The following is an 18,628-nucleotide window of genomic DNA, read 5'->3' as shown; positions in this document are numbered from 1 at the left end:
TAGTGTCTTACTCCTTGACAAAAAAGTGCTTCCCTTTTAGATCTGGCATTCTAATTCCAGAAAATCCAAGCCCCTTTTTGCTTTGTATTAAGGATTTAAAATTTGACAACTAACTTAAATGCTTGTTTTGGTACAGATACACAGGGGAGAGAGAATAATGGAACCATCTTAATAAACCAGATTAATTACAATAATAAATAATAAAAGATCTCCCCATTAAGGTTTTTATTAACTGTTCTATATTTTGCTTGTAAATACTACTCATTTAGATTTATTTCCACGACTTTAGTAAAAATGGTATCTACAAGTATTATTTGGGTTTCTTTAAATGGCTCTATTCTCTAACTGGACATTCTACACAAAAATATACAATGGAAATAAAAGTATTAATGCAACTTCCCCCAGGCTGGAGGTCCCAAACAGAAAATAGGGGCTATTTCTCATAAAAAAAAAAAAAATTGTTTTTTAAATACACACAATGAAATTGCTTTAGGTTCAAGCACACTCACGTATTAACATAAAGCACCATGTTTAAATTCAAATATAAATCTCCATTTGGAGTAAACTGCTCCACCAGCTCCATATAGCCTAGTGCTTTTTTTTTTTCCCTTTCTGGGACCATCTATTTTTCTTCAGCCTCCACAATGAAGGCAAATCTGTATCTTGAGCTTCAAGCTCTGGATGGGACTCCCAGTAAACATGGTTCTGTTTGTCCTTCAGCAGCCCTCCTTTGTATAAACAGATGTGGTGGGAAGGGAAGGGGAGCCAGATCTCTGCGAGGGGTGGGAGGTCTGTTTCTGGAAGCTTCCCGGCTGCAGCCCCCAGCACAGGGACAGGATGCATTCCTTGTCCAGGCTGTGGAACTTGCAGTTCTTCCAGAAAGGGGCTGTTCCCTCCTCTTCCCCCCACCCCCACCCCACCCCCATCCTTTGTTCCTGGGAATGCTGTCTGGATGGCTCAGGCATCTCACTTTTTGCCAGAGCAAACATTTGCAGCAAAGGCGTATACTAAGGAGGTATTAGGAAGACAGCCTTTTTTCTTCTCTTCAAATACACTGTGGACTGGGATTTCGGAAGACAGCCCTTCTCACCTGTACTTTCTCCTGTATTCAGAGTCTCTTTGTTCTCCTGTAGCCTTGGTACTAACCTTCAACTAATGAGGGAGGCTTTTAGGGACCAGAGTTGTCAGCCTGTAAAATAACAATTCCGTTTTCTCAAACTATGTGGACACTCACTTTGCCTTAATTTGTTTTACATTTTGCACATCAGTTATGGATGCTAATAAAGCAAGGACTACTTCAGAGCTGGGGGAAGAAAGAGGATGAACATTTGTAATACAACTCCAAATAGGCAGGAATCCTCATAGGTCTTTTCTTCCTCTGCATGTTTGCCAGATTTCCTTTGTTAAGCCTCATTCACAGATCAGGGAGGTGAGAGGGTGACTCTCAGGCTTGAACCTTGAGGGATCCTGTGCCTTCTACCTAAGAATCTATGTTTCCAGGGACCCCGCTCAGTGGTTCTAATCATTGAGAAAAAAACAAAAGGGAAAGTACCAGAAAGCCCTCTCCAAGGCAGGGAGTGGGAGTTTGGGACAAGTGGTGGGACCTAACTATATTGCTCTGTACTGCTCTCTCCAGGAAATCTCTGGAATCCTGAGTGAGGCTCCCAGAGCTGTGGCCAAGAGGTCAAGGAAGGTGGGGGACTCAGTAGGATTCCGGGTTTTGGAGAAACACATCTAGACGTGGGCTTCTCAGCATGTCTATAAAAGTCAGGGAGGGGAAAACGTTCTTTAAAATAAAGGAAGCAATAACAGGGACTTGATTTTTAGAAGCCACAGTGACACTCTATCACCCTTCCAGCTGACATTCCAGATTGGAGATGGGGCAGGAAGTTTGCAGTGTACAGAGGCCTGCCCCCTTCCCTGTAAGAAATAAAAAGAGGGGAGCTTGGTTTCCAGGGACTAGCCAGCTGGTGGATGGTGGGACCCCCACGGCAGGCCAAACTGCAGGTCCCGCCAGGAGAACTATCCTCACGCTTCTCCTGAATTTCCCTTAACTTACTGACTCCAGATACCTTAAACGGTTTATTTACGGCGCTGCTGGAGGCGGCACACTTAACTTCACGGGCCTGGGTTAGGTCCAGAATTTGCCCGCACCGACTCCAGGTCTGCAGCCTCCCCGCTACGGGAGAGCCCGGCAGGGTCAAAGTGAATCTTGGGCCCAAAACAAGAACGTCCAGACCAGGACGAGTGGGCGGGCAGCAGGAGGTGCGCCAGGCGGCCCGCTCAGCATCCCCCGCCCGGCCGCGCCGCTGCTTGGCCCTCTGTCCAGCTCGCAGAGCCGCCCCAGGTGTCCCAGAGCAGCCGAGGGGCGGGCGGGCGCCCGGGGTGCGGGAAGTAGGGCGGCGCGGCCTGTGGGTGCCGCGGGACCCCGAGGGGAGGCACGGGAGCGCAGGGGCGCGCGGGCGGGCGCGGCGCGGGCCCGAGTGCGCGCGCTTCGGCCTCGCCCGCGCACACGCGCCTCCCTGAGGAGAAAGAGGCGGCGAGCGGAGCGGCGCGGAGCGCGGCGGCGGGGGCAGCGGGCCCGGCCGCGGTGGGGCGGGGAGGAGGAGGGGCAGGCGCGGCGGCAGCGCGGCGAGCTAGCGGCTCTCCCGAGTGTGCCTGCGCTGGAGCTGGCGAGCGGGTGAGTGTGGCCGCAGCTACCCAGACGGCCCGCGTCGGGGGCGGTGGCGGGGGCGCGGGGAGCCCAACCAAGGTGGGGAGGTGAGGGGGGCTGGCGGCGGCGGCGGCGGCCCCGGCACGGCTGGGATGCACCTTGAGCGCCGTTTTTCGTTGCAGCGCGCGGGCGGCCCGAGCCTCGGTGGCGGCGGCAGCACTGACACGGACACCTCCCACCATGGACAGCTTCGACTTAGCTCTGCTCCAGGAATGGGACCTTGAGTCACTGTGGTGAGTCCCCGCGCGGGCCGCCAGGGCGGGAGGGAGCGAAGAGGGTTCGACCGGAGCCTCACCTGGGCCGGGGGCTGCGCCGTGGGGGTGGGGTGGGTCTGGGAGCCCGCCGCGCCCGCTTCTTCCTGCCTCAGCCGTGTGGATGCGCGGCCGCCTGATCGTCTTCTTGCCCCCTTTCCAGTCTCCTCTCCCCGGTGCTGCCCGCCCCAGCGGAGGGGCTGGTGATCTGGGGAGCCAGGGGCAGAGCGCAGCCATGCAGAGAAAAAAGGAACCGATTCTAGACCGTGTCACTAGTGTCCGCACCCACCCTTCGACCCCCTAGCCTCTCTCTCCTCCCTTTCCTCCACTGCACCCCTTCCCTCTTCTCCGAGAGCCTCGGGTTTACACCAGCGACCCCCTGGAGTTGGGGCTGCAGCGAAGTGCCCTTAGAGGATGCTCCAGCCACTGCCTGTCGGCGCCGGGTCCTGGCAGCTGCGTCCTTTCTGCCCCTCCCACCCACTCCCACCCGAGATGGAAGTGAGCACACTAGGGGCAGGGGACCAGTGTTTCACTGTGCGGGAATTCCAGAGGCCTTGGCCCAGGGACACTGATTTCCTCGAGGTTCACAATTCCTTTGAGCCCTTTCTGCACACCTCCTCTTCCCCACTCCACCCACCCGCGCCACGCGCAGCCCTTTCTGCCTGGCTCGCGGGTCGAAGCCCCGGGCGCCGTTGGCCTGGGAGCCCTCCGGCTTCTGTGCCCCAGTTCTTAGGTTGAGGAGCTGAGGTGCGGGTGTTTTAAAAATCTCATTGGCTGCTTCAACATCCTTCTTACCCGCTCCCCCGATCCCTTGCCCTTGCCCCTCCGCCTCCCGCCATCGCCTAAATGTTTCCATCCAGCCCAGTTCAGGTGGTAAAATTACTGCCTGCATATTATTCCTGGAGGAACTTGTGTTCTGTTTAATATTTACTGGAATGAACATCTGCTGAAACAAGCATATTAACTGCACTCTGTTCTGCCTCTACACAGGGCGTCGAACTATTTTGTTTTGTTTTCTTTTTAGTTTAATTCCGTAAAGAGTTCACACGTCTTCAACTCTGAGTGGTGTGCACATGAATATGCAAAGTACAGTTTTAAAGCTAAACTGCTTTATGATTTATAAATCATAGATTGTCGAGATGATATGTGGATGTATGTATATTTTCAGTGATTTAGGTTTCTAGTGACTTTTATCTTTCTAAAGCCAGATGTCATAAACTTGACACAAAGCTAGCGCATTATGGAACAGTTTCTTATAAAATACATGAGGATGGGCCCTAATGTAATAAAACTTTTATATATTACACTGTGGAAAAGTGGGAACTTCAAAGAGCCAGTGTAGAAAGAATATGAAACATGTTATTCCTCTATAAAAGTTGCTAATTACTGTGTTGTTGCTCTCGGGGATATTTCATCCTTTCATTTACAGATACCTATTATTTTACAAGTTTACATTTAGGAATGTTGGTTTCTGGCACAAATTCAATAGCTTTCTAGTTAGAAACTGTGCTTTAAAAAATGACTTTTGCTTTTAAAAGGTAGTTTTTACATGGAAGGGATGAACTTATTGTTTTGGCATATTTTCATGCTACTTGTCTGCCTGCTGATTCAAATCGAAGCCCCCTAATGATTTTTATGAGTAATATTTTGAAATTATCAGTTGTACTCTGTGGGCTTTCCCTGCACAGGGTCTTAAGCCTATTTCTGTTTGCATCCTTAGTTCCCAGGTGAGTTACCTGGAGCACGGTTTCATAATAAATGTTGCATTGACTTGAAATTTACATTAGCCACAATATACTTACTATTTTTTAAAGTGAAAAGAATCAATCATTTAAAAAAGTTGTTATACATGCAATAAGATTTTTAATTAATGTGTCAACTTATTTTTGGTTTATGGAAGCATGCCGCTGTCTTGCTTATGCTATAGGACAGTTTGGCTTGACCGAGGGAGTGTTTCTAGTTTGCAGGTATAGAATTACATTTTACAAAAGCTTATATATTTCTGATAAAGAGAAACTAAATTCCTTGAGTATATATTTTAATATAGACATTTTCTCAGTCATGGATGAATTTTTGGATGATATTTTCTAACTCAATTTTGTGGCTTACTTTCTAAACTTATAAGTTTTTAAGATTATAGTTTGCTTTTAAGCACATAGGTGATCCAAAGTAACTAACATGTGTGTACTTTTTGTGTGTCAGATGTTTGCATGTCCATTGTTTTCTTATTTGAATCTTGAGGTGGCAAGTCATAGTAGTCTCATTTTATAAACAAGGAAGTTGTGGCTTTGAACAGTGAAGTGACTTTAGTGAGACTAAAACAAGTGGACATTTAGTGAACACTTATATTTACCAGGTACTGTTCTATATATATTACATGTTTTAACTCTTCTAAATACATCACATGTTTGCCTGGCCAGTATGGCTCAGTTGGTTGGAGTGTCATCCCATAGCTGAAAGGTTGAAGGTTTGATTCCCGGTCAGGGCACATACCTAGAATGTGAGAGTTCCATTCCCTATCCCTGGGTGGGGTTGTGTACAAGAGGTAACCAAATGATGCTTCTCTCTCACATCAGTGTTTCTCTCTCTCCCCTCCTCTCTCTTTAAAAGCAATGAAAACATGTCCTTGGGTGAGGATAAAAAATTACATCTCATGTTTTTAGCTTATTTAATCCTCACAACAACCTTGGGAAGCAAGTACTGTAATTATTCCCATTTTACAGATTGGGAAATTGAGGGTAGGAAAGATCAGGTAATTTGCCCAAGGTCATACATCTAGAACTGAAGGGCCAATATTCACGCTAGGCATTAATTTCAAAGCTCAGTTTTCTGATTTGAAATCCAGTACATTTTTTACGGTCCTGCAGATGTCTCTCAGTTTATGAGGGTGGCTCTGAAATTACTTACAAAACAAAATTTTGATGAACTGGAAATTAAGGTTTTGTTAAAATGTGGCAGAGAAAGAGCCCTGAATGATACTGATCTAAAACTAAAAATTTGAAAACAAAATACCATGATTTAGGAAATTTTGCCTACCCTATATGAATTAACATATATATTAAAAATACATAGAAGTTTAATGTAAATATATTTGTATAAATACATATATATTTAAAGTAAACATATAATATTAAAATAAAGACCACTAAAAATTTCATTCTTTAGTTTATCTTAGAAAAACACTTTTCTTTGTAGAGGGTAGAGGGAAGTATAGGTTAATGGGAAAGAGAATGGTGTTTTCATCCCTAACATATTTTTTCTAATTGGTGGGCACTGTTTTCCAATAAAACAAATTGCAGTTTGTTAGTTATGACTGTAGGTTTGAACCTGAGCTAGCTTAATCTAGTGGTCACAGAAAGTGTCCCCAGATGACTGTATAGACAATATGAAGAGAAAAGCTCTGTACTATTGAATATAATCAATATAGACAATTAGTTGATAATTCAAGAACCATCTCTTCTGCCTCCTTACCCCCCGCCCCCCCGCCGCCCGCCAACTCAGAAACACCTATACTTATTTTTCAAGGGAGGTTTTTTGACCTCCAGATAGCTGCTTCAACTTTTCATTTCAACCAGACCTTAAAGTTGAGAAGAAATTTCCATCTCTAGTTCTGTTTCCCATTTCTGATTTGAAGTGAGAGTGGACAATTTGGAATATGGCAAAGACACTCAGTCTGCACCTTCTCCACAGCTCTTCATTTATAGAGTTGAATCCCTGAAGATTTTGGGATTCAGTCAACTTACAGGGGCCGATATCCAGAGGAGCAGTGCCTCTTCTGAGCCTCCCATTCCATTCCTCCTGCTCTTCTTTCTGCTCTCCACCAGCTTTTGATCAGCTGCTGGGCTTATAAACCATTCCTCGGAGCCTTTAAAATAAGGACCATCCCTTTTAAAGGGCTAACCACTACTTTTACTCACTTAAATATTTATTGATCATCTCTTAAGTACAAGACTTTGTGCTGGTTGCTGTAGGAATACAAAGATGAATAAACCATGGGTTGGTATGCTATTTTCTAGTAGGGGAAGGAGAAGAATGAAAAAGGAAGTTTTCAACACTTTTGATTCAGAAGAGAGAAAGACCACACTTAGGACTGGGCTAGGTAGTGGATGACGGAAAGAGGAAAAATTGAGTTTTTTTTTTTTTTTTTTAAAGGCTTCTAAGGAAAAGGTGGCCTTTGAACTAAGCTTTGGAAGATGAATGGAATTTTTACAGATGGAGGGGGTGAGGGTATTGACAGAACATAGAGGTATCTTGGGCAAAGAAAGAACTTGAACAAAGGCTTTCATGGTATATCTGAAAATTCTTTCATGAATCGTGGAATTACTTATACGAAGTGTTTTGAACTTTGTAGAACTTTGTAATCATGAGTTGCTTTTAGTGAATGAGAAAAGTTTTCCGAAGTGAACTTAGTCAAAATTGGATTTAATCTAATTTAATATAAACACATTTTAGTTATTGGGGAGAAAGTCTGTGGAAATACAATAGTAAACATTTAGATTCCTCTTTACTACACCTACCCCAAAACAGCTTTAGATAGGCCAGAATCCATTTACTTTTGTCCAGATAGGCATTATGCTTTATAGTCTTTTAAATTTGAACCTTTGAAGTTATAATTAATGCTTATTTCATACTCATTAATTTCTTCAATTCAATAAACATTCATAGAGTATTAGGAATAGGATAGGTACTGTAGACCAATAGCTTTCAAATGTTTTAGACCATGACTCATAGTAACAAATACATTTAATATTTAAACCTACTATATTCGTGAACACACATGCACGTAACTGAAACAAAAATATCATGAAGTTATATGTACTATGTATGATGCACTTTGACAATATTTTTCTTTTTTATGTATATTTTATTGATTGTGCTATTATAGTTGTCCCAATTTTCCCCCCTCTGTCCCCCTCTGCCTGGTACCCCCCTTCCGTCCAGCAACCCCCCGCCCCCTTAGTTCCTTTTCATAGGTTATACATCTAAGTTCTTCGGCTTCTCCCTTTCCTATCCTATTATTCACATCCCCTTGTCTCTTTTGTTCCTACCAATTATACTTCATGATCCCTGTACCATCCCTCTCTTTCTCCCCCTGCCCCTTCCCAGCTCATAACCCTCCAAATGAGCCCCATGCCTATGATTCTGTTCCTGTTCTGGTTGTTTGCTTAGTTTGTTTTTGTTTTTGTTTCTTAGATTCAGTTGTTGATAGTTGTGAGTTTGTTGTCATTTTAATGTTCATAGTTTTGATCTTCCTTTTCTTAACTAAGTCCCTTTAATATTTCTTGTAATAATGGGTTGGTGATGATGAACTCCTTTAGCTTTACCTTGTCTAGGAAGCACTTTATCTGCCCTTCCATTCTAAATGCTAGCTTTGCTGGATAGAGTAATCTTGGTTGTAGGTCTTTGCTTTTCATCACTTTGAATACTTCTTGTCAGTCCCTTCTTGCCTGCAGAGTTTCTTTTGAGAAATCAGCTGATAGTTTCATGGGAACTCCTTTGTAGGTAATTCTCTTCTTTTCTCTTGCTGCTTTTGATTCTCTCTTCATCTTTAACCTTTGGTGTTTTAATTATGATGTGTCTTGTTGTGATCCTCTTTGGATCCAACTTGTTTGGGACTCTCTGTGCTTCCTGGACTTGTCTATTTCCTTCACCAAATTAAGGAAGTTTTCTTTCATTATTTTTTCAAATAAGTTTTCAATTTCTTGCTCTTCCTCTTCTCCTCCTGGCACCCCTATCATTTGGATGTTGATACGTTTAAAGTTGTTCCAAATGTTCCTAAGGCTCTCCTTGTTTTTGTTTATTTTCTTTGTTTTTTGTTTTTTGCATTCTTGTTTCTTCTTTCTGTTCTGGTTGAATGTTTATTTCTTCCTTTTGTTCCAAATCGTTGGTTTGAATCTCAGGTTCCTCCCCTCCACTGTTGGTTCCCTGTATATTTTTCTTTATTTCACCTTGTGTAACCCTCACTTCTTCCTTTATTTTCTGGCCATACTCAGTCATTTTACTGAGCATCCTTATCACCAGTATTTTGAATTCTGCATCGCATAGGTTGGCTATCTCCATTTCATTTAGTTCTTTTTCTGGGATTTTGTTTTGTTCTTTCATTTGGGCCATATTTTTTTGCCTCCTCAACTTGGCAGCCTCCCTGTGTTTGTTTCTGTGTATTAGGTAGAGCTGCTTTTACTCCCTGTCTTAGTAGCGTGGCCTATGTAGCAAAGGCACCTGTAAATTGTGTGGGGCAGAGCCTTAGGTAATTGACAGGGAGGGGCCACCTGCTTCACCGCTTTGTGGCTCTGTTTGTGATGGGGGGCTGGGAGAAGGGACAATACCACTGCCTGGCTCTGGCAATTTGTCCAGCACTTGCCCCATTTCCAGTCACTTCACCCACTTCCCATATGTGATTGGCAACTTTCCAATTGCTGCCCCGAGACTTATGTACATTCTAAGACCATGTGCACCCCTTAAGCGGCAAAAATCCAGCAGTTTCTTCTGCCACCCCAACCTTCCCTCTGGTTTTTACAGCCAAATGTAATGGGAGTTTATCTTCCTGGTGGTGGAACCCTGGGCTGTGCTGTCTGGCCTGGGGCTGGGGTTGCTCACTCTCAGGGTATCTGTCCTGATTTTTACCCACCACATGTGACTGTGAGGCCATCTGTTCCCCTGCCACCACCGCTGTTTGGCTGAGCCACACCACTTCTCTGCCCTGTCTCCGTGACTCCGCCCCTCCTACCCGTCTGGATGAATGTGCCTTCTTTAATCCTTGGTTGTTGGACTTTCATATAACTCGGTTTTCTGATGATTCTGTTTTTTGTTGTTGTTGTTTGTTTGTTTTTGAGATCTGGTTGTAATTCTTTCTATGGTTGCATGGGGAGGCATGCTTGTCTACCTATGCCTCCATCTTGACCAGAAGTCCTTTTTCCTTTTCAAAATTTTTTTTTCAATTCATGAGTTTCACAAAACAAAACAGAACAAAACAGAAAACCTCACTGTAGGGGATGCAAAAGAGACTTTGCTGGGAGCTTGCAGGAGAATAAGCAAAAGCTGACACTGCCTGTGTCAGGAGGAGGAGGGCACATCCCCTTGAGAGAGTGAGACCTTCATGGTTAAGTGGAATTTGACATGGATCCTGGAGAAGCAGCAGTTTAGAAAGAGAAAATAAAAGGGAGGAAGCTCCACGGGGAGGGAAAACTATGAATAAAGATAAGGGGAGAATGAAGTGTGGAACCTTTTGGTGAAGATAGTTATTACATGAAGCAGGGTGGGGATGGACTGTACCCCAGGTGTGAGGGCAAAGCAGAGCTCTAACAACTTAGTCTCCACATGATGCTCCCTGTAGTGCCTACTGACACTCGTGGTTCTCTCAGATCAGCTGCCAGTGGACATGCCCAGGCCATGGCTTCTTCTAGGCCTCCTTAGAAAGGCTTCCTGGGCCATCCTGGTGTCAGAAAATTGCCCCAGGCCTCTAATCTTGACCTTCAGGTGCCTCAACTCTTTCCTCCATCCCAGCAAAGCAAACATTACAAGGCCTACCCTAGTCCTTTTGTTACTCCTTAGAGGTCAAAGCAGTTCACCAGGATACAAAGAGCAGAAGCTGAGGTGCACAGCGATGAGACCACCTCCTTCACTCAGATGGGCTAATCCTGGGCCTTAGTTCTACAGTGACTGATCTAGGGCAGCAGTTTTTAACCATTTTCATCTCAAGGCACACAAGCTAATTACTAAAATTCTGTGGCACAGCAAAAAAATGTATTTTTGCCAATCTAACCAAAAGATAGGTATAATTTTGATTCATTCACACCGGCCAGCTATTGTTGTGTTGGCTATTGTCATTTTTTAATTTGACAATCTAAGGGAAAAGAGGTCAGTGCCCCTGACTAAATAGGTATTGAATGTTTTAAAAATTCTTGCAGCACACTGGTTGACAATTGCTTATCTAGAACAGTGCAGTTGGTGGCACTCACTCTCATTGGCTTGAAGTGGCTGTGTGATTAGCTGAGGCACTCTCATTGGATAAGAGCCCCAGAGCATCCCAGAGGATAGAAAGGGTATCAGTAGGTGTGGGGTGAATACAGAGTGTGAGCTAAAGTATAGTAGATTTATAGTTGTTCATGTTGAAAAATATGTAATACCAGAATAAACTGTGTTTTATGTACTCACAACTGTAAACCTACTTTTGCTCACACCTATATATTTCCAAGAAGGGTGATTCAGCCCGAGGGCCTTTGGGCTGTCACCTTGGAAGAGGCGGGGACATGTGGATGGGAAGCAGTGAAGCGCTAGGGTCAAGGAGCTGAGTACTACATCCACCCAGTGCCATAGCTGGTGTGTTTTGGAGCAAGCCAGCTGGTGAGACTGGTTAATTCAGGGCACAGAGGACTCAAGTTCAACTGGGGGTCACCAGGATAATAGGGAGGATGCCCGCTAGATGTGCAGATGGGTTTTAACCAAATGCCTTTTGATGATGCTAACGATGAGTATTGCGTGGAGGGGGAAATGATTCCTTCCTGTGTTCCAGATTCTCCCTTGTGAAAATGTAGGAGGGTTATAAAATGCTAAGAGTCTAGTTTGGGAGAATATCCCTCTGAACCAGAGTGGGTCTACTTAATGACACTTTAGGTTTAGCAACTTGAACCGAGACCCTTTGGTATAACATTGATTTAAAGTAACAGTCAAATTAGGAAAAAAGTTAATATCTTAAAATGGAATGCAAGATTTTTGTGTGTGTGTAGATGGAATTTGTAACCTGGAATAAGTTTGACTGTTTAAATTTTCTTTATTTTGGGAATAAAGCCTTGGTGGCAAAATCAAGACCATAAAAGATGATTTTAATATCATTTAATGGTAACATAATGTTTCCTTGTTTTATTTCAAAGTGAAATCCATAAAACTTATATTCAGTGCTGCCTGTTCCCTTTTGTCTGGGAATTTAATTGAGGTTTTTTAATTCAGCTGGCTCCAACCTTGCTTTCTGTTTGGCCCTGGGCAGCTCACGATTTTTCTCATTTCCTATTCTCAGCCTTGGTTTAATCACTTATGAAATGACAGCACTTATACACTGGCCTACCTCATAAGGTTGTGATGTTAAGTAATAAAAGTGTCAATTGCTTTGTGAATGCCAAATATAGTTCTTTTATACCCTTTGCTTCCCTAAAAATGCCTCTTCATCATAAACAAGGAAGGATACAGAAAGGCCACATTGGGCTAGGTCATCCATCTGGTGCAGAGTTCTGTCCCCAGTGGTGGAACCCAGGGACGTTTTCTGAGATTGGTAGTTTTCTTAGTTGTACATCATAGTCTAGCAGGCATATATGCCCTTGCTTATGGTTGTACTACTAACATATGTAGATACATTAACCATTACATAATCTTTGATGTTTCGCTGAGAATGTATTGAATTACTACCCATTACATCAAATGACTTCATTTGGCACCAGGGGTCTCATTAAATTACGTCAAGCTAATCATAATTTAGTTTCAATAGAAACAAAATACATAGTTACACCAGGGTAGGAGGATACCTACCACACCATCCAAAAAACTAAATAGGTTGAGTCTTTGGAAAAACACCTGGGGACATGAGAGAGGCCCTCAGAGCGTTTGAAGGAGTTGGGAACAACTGGAGTTATTCTGGGTTGCTCAAGGGCAGGAGGAAGATTAGTGGGTGTGGCAGTATCTCACAGTGATGTGACACCCTCTGTTTTAGACGTAACAATTAGCTGTTTCTAGGAGGCTGTAGACCCCCTGCCAGGCACTTTCTGGAAATCTGGAGATTCCTGAGTACATGGACCAGCACCAATACGTAATCTCTGAGAGCCCTTCAACTTTCAAAATTCTTATGATCATTCCAATCATAGGATTGCGGAATCAGAGTGCGAAAATCATTTATTGTATGTATTGTACTTGTGTCTTTTCCGCTTTGTAATTTCTCCACTCACATGTGGAGAAAGGCAGGGGGTACTTAAACTCCTTCCCATAATTTCTTCCCAGGAGGTTCATTGTTGGCTGAGGTAAACAAAAATGTTTATAATTTGGAGACCACGCTAACATAGAAACTCAGTTTACAGTTATTTGCCTAACTTGATGCTGACATTTTTTTTCCTTTTTTTATGGACAGGAAAATGGTTTTCACAAATCCTCTATCTCTTGTCATACCTGTACTGTTTACCTGAGTTATTAAGTGACAGGACAAATTTTCTGCCAATGTTCATTGAAACGTTAATTAGTGATCTGGCCATTCAGATAGAAAAAGGCTTTACTCTAGTGGATCATCACCAGTTCTGGGAAATAGCCTGGCTTTGTTTTCAAATTTCAAAATACATTTGTTTTTCTATCAAATATATTGTGAAGAAGAAGAGATCCAGGGCTTAGAAATCTGTTTTGAGGATGTAGATCAGTATATTCTCTGTATTAACTATCACCCAGGTTAGCGCTTCCTAGATGTTAGTGTGCATACAGATAACTTAGGGATCTCAATAAAATACTGATTTTGACATAATAGATCCAGGGTGGGACTCTGATTCTGCATTTCTAATCAGCTTCCAGGCACTATTGCTGGTCCACAGATCTAACTTTGAGTAGCAAGAACTAGGGATCTAACTTTGAATAGCAAGAACTAAAGGGATAAAAATGCCTTTGAACAGAAGCTCTTTCAAAATACTTATTTTTTCCTCTCTGTTGGGGAGGCTTCGTATAAAACGTTACAATTCCATAATGCTGGGAGGTTACATTTAGATGTAGCATTAATTTTATTTTTGTTTGTCTTTCTGATATCTCTGATGAGTGAGGGGGTGGTTAATTGTATCCAAGTGGGGCCATAGTGGGAAATAAACATGAAAACCTAAATAAAGTTTGTAATAAATACGCTAATCACTTTTTATAGCTTTACAATTCTTGTCAGTCCTTTAAAGGCTGTATCCTTCTGAGTCATGAGAGAATGTTGAGAAACTAGATAGCCTTACAGACACTTCTGGATTTGTCAGGAATCTCACCATAGCTCCTGTAGGTGCCCAGGACTCAGACCAAATGTCTGCATTCTCTCCCAGCTAGTCCCTCTTTGGGAGGGAGCTGGGCATGGTGGAGGTGGCATTGGTGTGTGTTGGGGTTGGGGTGGGGGAGAGGGAGTGGCTATTTGCAGAATTACTGCACTACCCTGTGGCCATAGCTGCAAACTGCAACTTTCCTAGTGTTGTAGGAGCAATCATAGTTCAGCTCCAAGTGGAACCAATTGCAAGTGTCAGACACCCTAGATGGGGACCTTCTGTCCCAGGACTGCCAGCCACCCTCTCCCTCAGCCCTTACCACAGCGCCATGAGTCCATCAGGTGGTCAGACTGAGCTGCAGTTTCCATGTTTGATTTCCATTCTTATTAGAAAAAATATGTGCAGACAGGACTGATTATAATGAGTAAATATAGCACAGTTGGCTTTGAAAGTGCTGTGAGGTTGGTGGGAAGTTTATTTACTTTATCTTCTTGATGAAGGTTTGGGTGTGTACATCACATCACATCACACACATATTTCTATTCCCTAAGGTGGCAGAGAACTGCTGCTAATAAGAGAGAGCCAGATTTGGTTTAAACGATTGTGACTATTTCAGATTTGAAAAGATAGCTGACTTTTCGGGAACAGTGGTGACCATTTAAAAACCTGGAGCCTCGGGACACATGTGAACCCACAGAGGGGTTACTTGCAATAATTTTAAAGCCATTGTTTGGGGCAGTATTTTTCATTTGTGCTTCTAGTTGTCATACTGTTGCCTTATACATCATAATCCATTATGTTATCTAATTGTATTTAGCCATTTCTTGTGATATGCAATGCTGTGTACCACTGATCTAACTTTTCCTTCGAGACTATTGCCCTCAGCACAGAGACAGATTAGGCCCATAGTGAGGAAAACAAATGTTTGGTTGTTGCTTTGGTTTGTACTGGTGTCATCAAATGCATGCATTTTCTTCACCCTAGAGAAAGTACTTTGCTGGCGCTCAATGTATGGTACAAAGAATGAAGTAGTCAGGTGATTTAGACAACTTGGGGAAAAAAGGGACTCTCAGAGTCAGTGGTTTGCTCAGGTAGGTCTTAAGGAAAAACTCCCTTTTCATTCCTTATGGAAAAAACAAACAAACCACTACTGATGATGGTCAGTTAAATTCTGCACTTTGGCTACATTATTCAGGCTTTGGGCCTTGACTGAGGAGACAGGCAGTCAGCATGGACCTGCTTGCTCCCCTTCATGCCAACCGTATCCCATGGCAGGGAGCCAGTTGGTGTCCTTTCTCAGATATGCTGAGGTGGGAAGTGCTGTTGGAGGTTGAGGACTTTACCTCAGACTGAGGCAGGTATCTTTACTGACCATGGACTGCAGTTTACTGACATAGAGCCTCAAGATCCAGAATGTGTGGTCCCTCTACTTTCTGAAGTCTCCTGCTCAGTCCCTCTCCTAGTTTGTAGCCATGGTGGGTTCACCTGTTGGAAGGTGTAGCTTTAGAGGCCCTCTGAGCAAAATATATGAGCTGTCTGTTATGGACTGCAGCATCAGCAGTAATAGGACCACCATACTACTCCAAATAACATTCATATGTAATAACCTTCTCTTTTTGATGTAAAATCAAATGGTTTACTGTTTTGCAATGGTATACCAGTTGTACCTCTAGCTGTGTAATCATCTAGGAGGAAGAGCGCCTGGCCTTTGTTGTCAGGGCTCAGGCTGGGGTGATGCAGATAAAGTGCATGCTGTGCCTGGGCACCACTGATCATCTGCCATTGTGGGATATTGGGAGCTCAGGACAGATGTCGCGTGCATAGCCTGCTGAGTCTTTCTCAGAAGCATGTCTGCGTGTAGGATAGGGTCGCTCAGCTGGTGCCACACAGACTCTCCTATTTGTGTTTCTTTCATTGAAGATAGGTCCTTCCCCAGAATGTGGCATGTCCTCTTCTAAGAACTACACCTTTTAGGTGACTGTCCTTTAGAGTGTTTGTCTTTTAATAAGTAGAGTTTAATTGTTTAGTATGCACAGAGTACCTGAGAAAAGTCTTCTATGGGAAAGCTGGTGAATTTTACCTACTACACAGCCGCCCTTCCTTGCCCCTCCCACCCTTCAACTTGAATTAAAACTCAAAGGCTGAGTTAACAAGTTCCGAGTATGAAAATAAAATATTTATAGTCTAAAAAGAAAGTATATAATTTTAGTTTCTAATGTTTAGGTAGTAATTAGTTACATAAATTAATTTCTATTCTTTTCCTTACTCTTAACCTCAGCAAGACAAAAGTAATGTTTTAAAGTCCTAAAATATATACAATAATGCAAAACAGTATCAATGCTTTAAGCTGTTCTTTGTAACTTTCTTCGTCTAGATTTTAGGTTTCTGGATTGAGATGAATGACCATTAATTGAGCTAGACACAGAAGTGAATAGACCACATTTCTAGTTCTTGATATGTTTATACTTTAGCCTGGAACAGATGATTTCAAATAATCTCTGTAGAGGTTTTACATGCGCTAATAGGGAATTCTAACGAGTACACAAAAGGGTAGGTACCCTACTGATTGTGAAATTTTAGGGAAGAGTTCCCAGAAAAAGTAATATCTATTTTGAGTTTTAAAGGATGAATTGGAGTCAATCAGTCTGGGAGCAGGAGGGATGTGGTGGGTGCAATAATGTCAGCAAAGGCAAATTGATGAAAAAAAATGCATGTTGTGAACAATAGTAGTGATGTGGGTAAATTTCATGTCTGGAGCATTAAAGGTATGAGTTTGGGAAGTGGAGGCCCAGGGGCTAGGCCTTGGAGGGCCCTGCATGGCATTCCAAGGAGCTTGAACACTTTCCAGTAGGTGATGGCTATTGAGGTCTATGAGCAGGTGAACACAGTGGTCACATTTGCATTTTACTATTTCTAGAGGGTGTTTTACATGGCTGAGTCTGGTGGCTGGGGGATCTGGAGGTCAGGTAGGCAGTGATGGCACTTAGTCCAGGCCAGTGAGGGCAGGAAGGAGGAGAGGGCTTAGAGAGGTGTTTAGGGGTTGACATTGGCAGAACTTGCTGATTGACAGATGGGGAGAGTGATGTAGGATGGGGGACCGAAGATGCTTTTAGAATATTCAGCTTGTGTGGTGAAGTAGGGAATATAGGAGGAGGAGCAAGCTGAGCAGGGAGAGATAAAGTGTTTGAATTGAAATATGTTGCCTTTGAAGTGCCTGTGGCCCATCTAGGTGAAATTGCCTGCAGAAAGTTTGCTCTGTGGTAATGATATTTAGAAAGGATAAGACAGAAATAAAGATTTGGGAGTTATCAACATACAGGTGCTGGTGACAGCTGTGAAAGTGCCCAACATTTTCCAGGAAGAGGGACAAGAGAATGAGGAATAGGCTGAGGATACTGGGAGGGCAGTGGGAGGGAAAGCAGTATATGAAGGAGTTGGAAAAGAAGTGGTCAGGGAGGGCTGAGACCATGAGAAAGTGGAGTTTGAGGTCAGCTGACTTGGGAAGGTTGAGGTGGTCTGTAGAGTTGGCAGTGGGGGTGAAAGAATGAATGGGAGGGGGTAGTGGAGGCCATGGATGCTCTCATTCTTGAGGGGAAAGGTGGGCAACCGATGGAGGAAGGGCTCAGAGAAGAAGTGGGTGGGCCAGACCCATAATAAGAGGAAGAGCATGTGGGTGGTGATAGATGTAGATAAGTTGGGTCCTGGAGACTTTTAAAAAACATCTGAGAGAAATGGAAGTTTCAGAGACTTGAACCGCAGAAAAGAGGATAGCCTCAAATATTAGCCTCTGCAGTGTCAGTGGTAAGTGTTTTATAGATATTTTTGAATCAATGACTAATGAATGTAAAGTCTGCATAAGCAACTTTAGCATAAATTTGTGTCATATCATCCATAATTTAATTAGAGTGTTTATAGAAGTAGTTTTGAGTCAGAAGTAATTGGATGAGGCTACAGAACCAGGAAAATTTAGTGGCCTTTTCTAATTGTGAACTATTTAATGGATTTTTAAACATTGTTCTCAGACACAGAAGATATTGGTGCCCCATGGTGTGCTGACATTTAATAGCATAACTCCTTAGAGGGCCACTTAACCCATCTGGCCTAAGGGTTTCTTAGTGTCTCCTATATATAAGGAAGGGTAGTGAGCTCTTTACCTATACCGTATCTCATTTAATCTGCATAATTTCTCAGGCAGTTTCTGTTAGTTCACATTTTTTAGAGAAGGAAACAAAGGTGCAAAGTATTGTAACTTGCCCAAAGACCCACAGCTAGTATATGCCTAGCTGGGGTTTTACCCAGGCAGTCCGGCTCCAGAGTCCTTACACGTGGCCCCCATTCTATAAGAAGTATCTCTTTATGCCATGACAGAATTGTGGGGCATGAGTTCTGAGGTCTCTTCCAACCTCAAAATATTTATGATTATTTATACACGCACACACACACATGCACACATACACATACATACATACACATGGCCTTTAGCAGGTACAGCGAGGTATATAGAAAAAAATCTTGAGGTTTTCTTGGGCTTTTTAACTCAGAATGAATAATACACAGTGTCCAGATTATCCTGTGTTTTGGGCAAGGATTGTCTGTAATCCATTGTCATTTAGGTACTGATTTTTTGTCAGTATTTAAAATGTATATAAAGACAGTCTATATAGCTTCTCCTAATTATTTGTATACTC

The 18,628-nt window shown here is 43.1% G+C and overlaps 1 protein-coding gene across 1 annotated transcript in view; it reads left to right on the top strand.

Annotated features, from left to right (window-relative positions):
* The first annotated feature begins 2,837 nt into the window (after positions 1 to 2,837).
* AFF3 (ALF transcription elongation factor 3) overlaps positions 2,838 to 18,628 on the top strand; it is a 588,477-nt gene continuing 572,686 nt past the window's right edge. The window contains exon 1 of the mRNA XM_090281791.1: positions 2,838 to 2,946. Within this exon, the coding sequence (XP_090137917.1) occupies positions 2,894 to 2,946 (53 nt within the window). The 5' untranslated portion in view covers positions 2,838 to 2,893. The remainder of the gene's footprint in view (positions 2,947 to 18,628) is intronic.

Source organism: Furipterus horrens, unplaced genomic scaffold, assembly GCF_987537825.1.
Source record: "Furipterus horrens unplaced genomic scaffold, mFurHor1.1.pri manual_scaffold_6, whole genome shotgun sequence".
Lineage (NCBI taxonomy): Eukaryota > Metazoa > Chordata > Mammalia > Chiroptera > Furipteridae > Furipterus > Furipterus horrens.
Note: the sequence above shows the minus strand (reverse complement) of the source record. Positions and strands in the feature narration are given on the sequence as shown.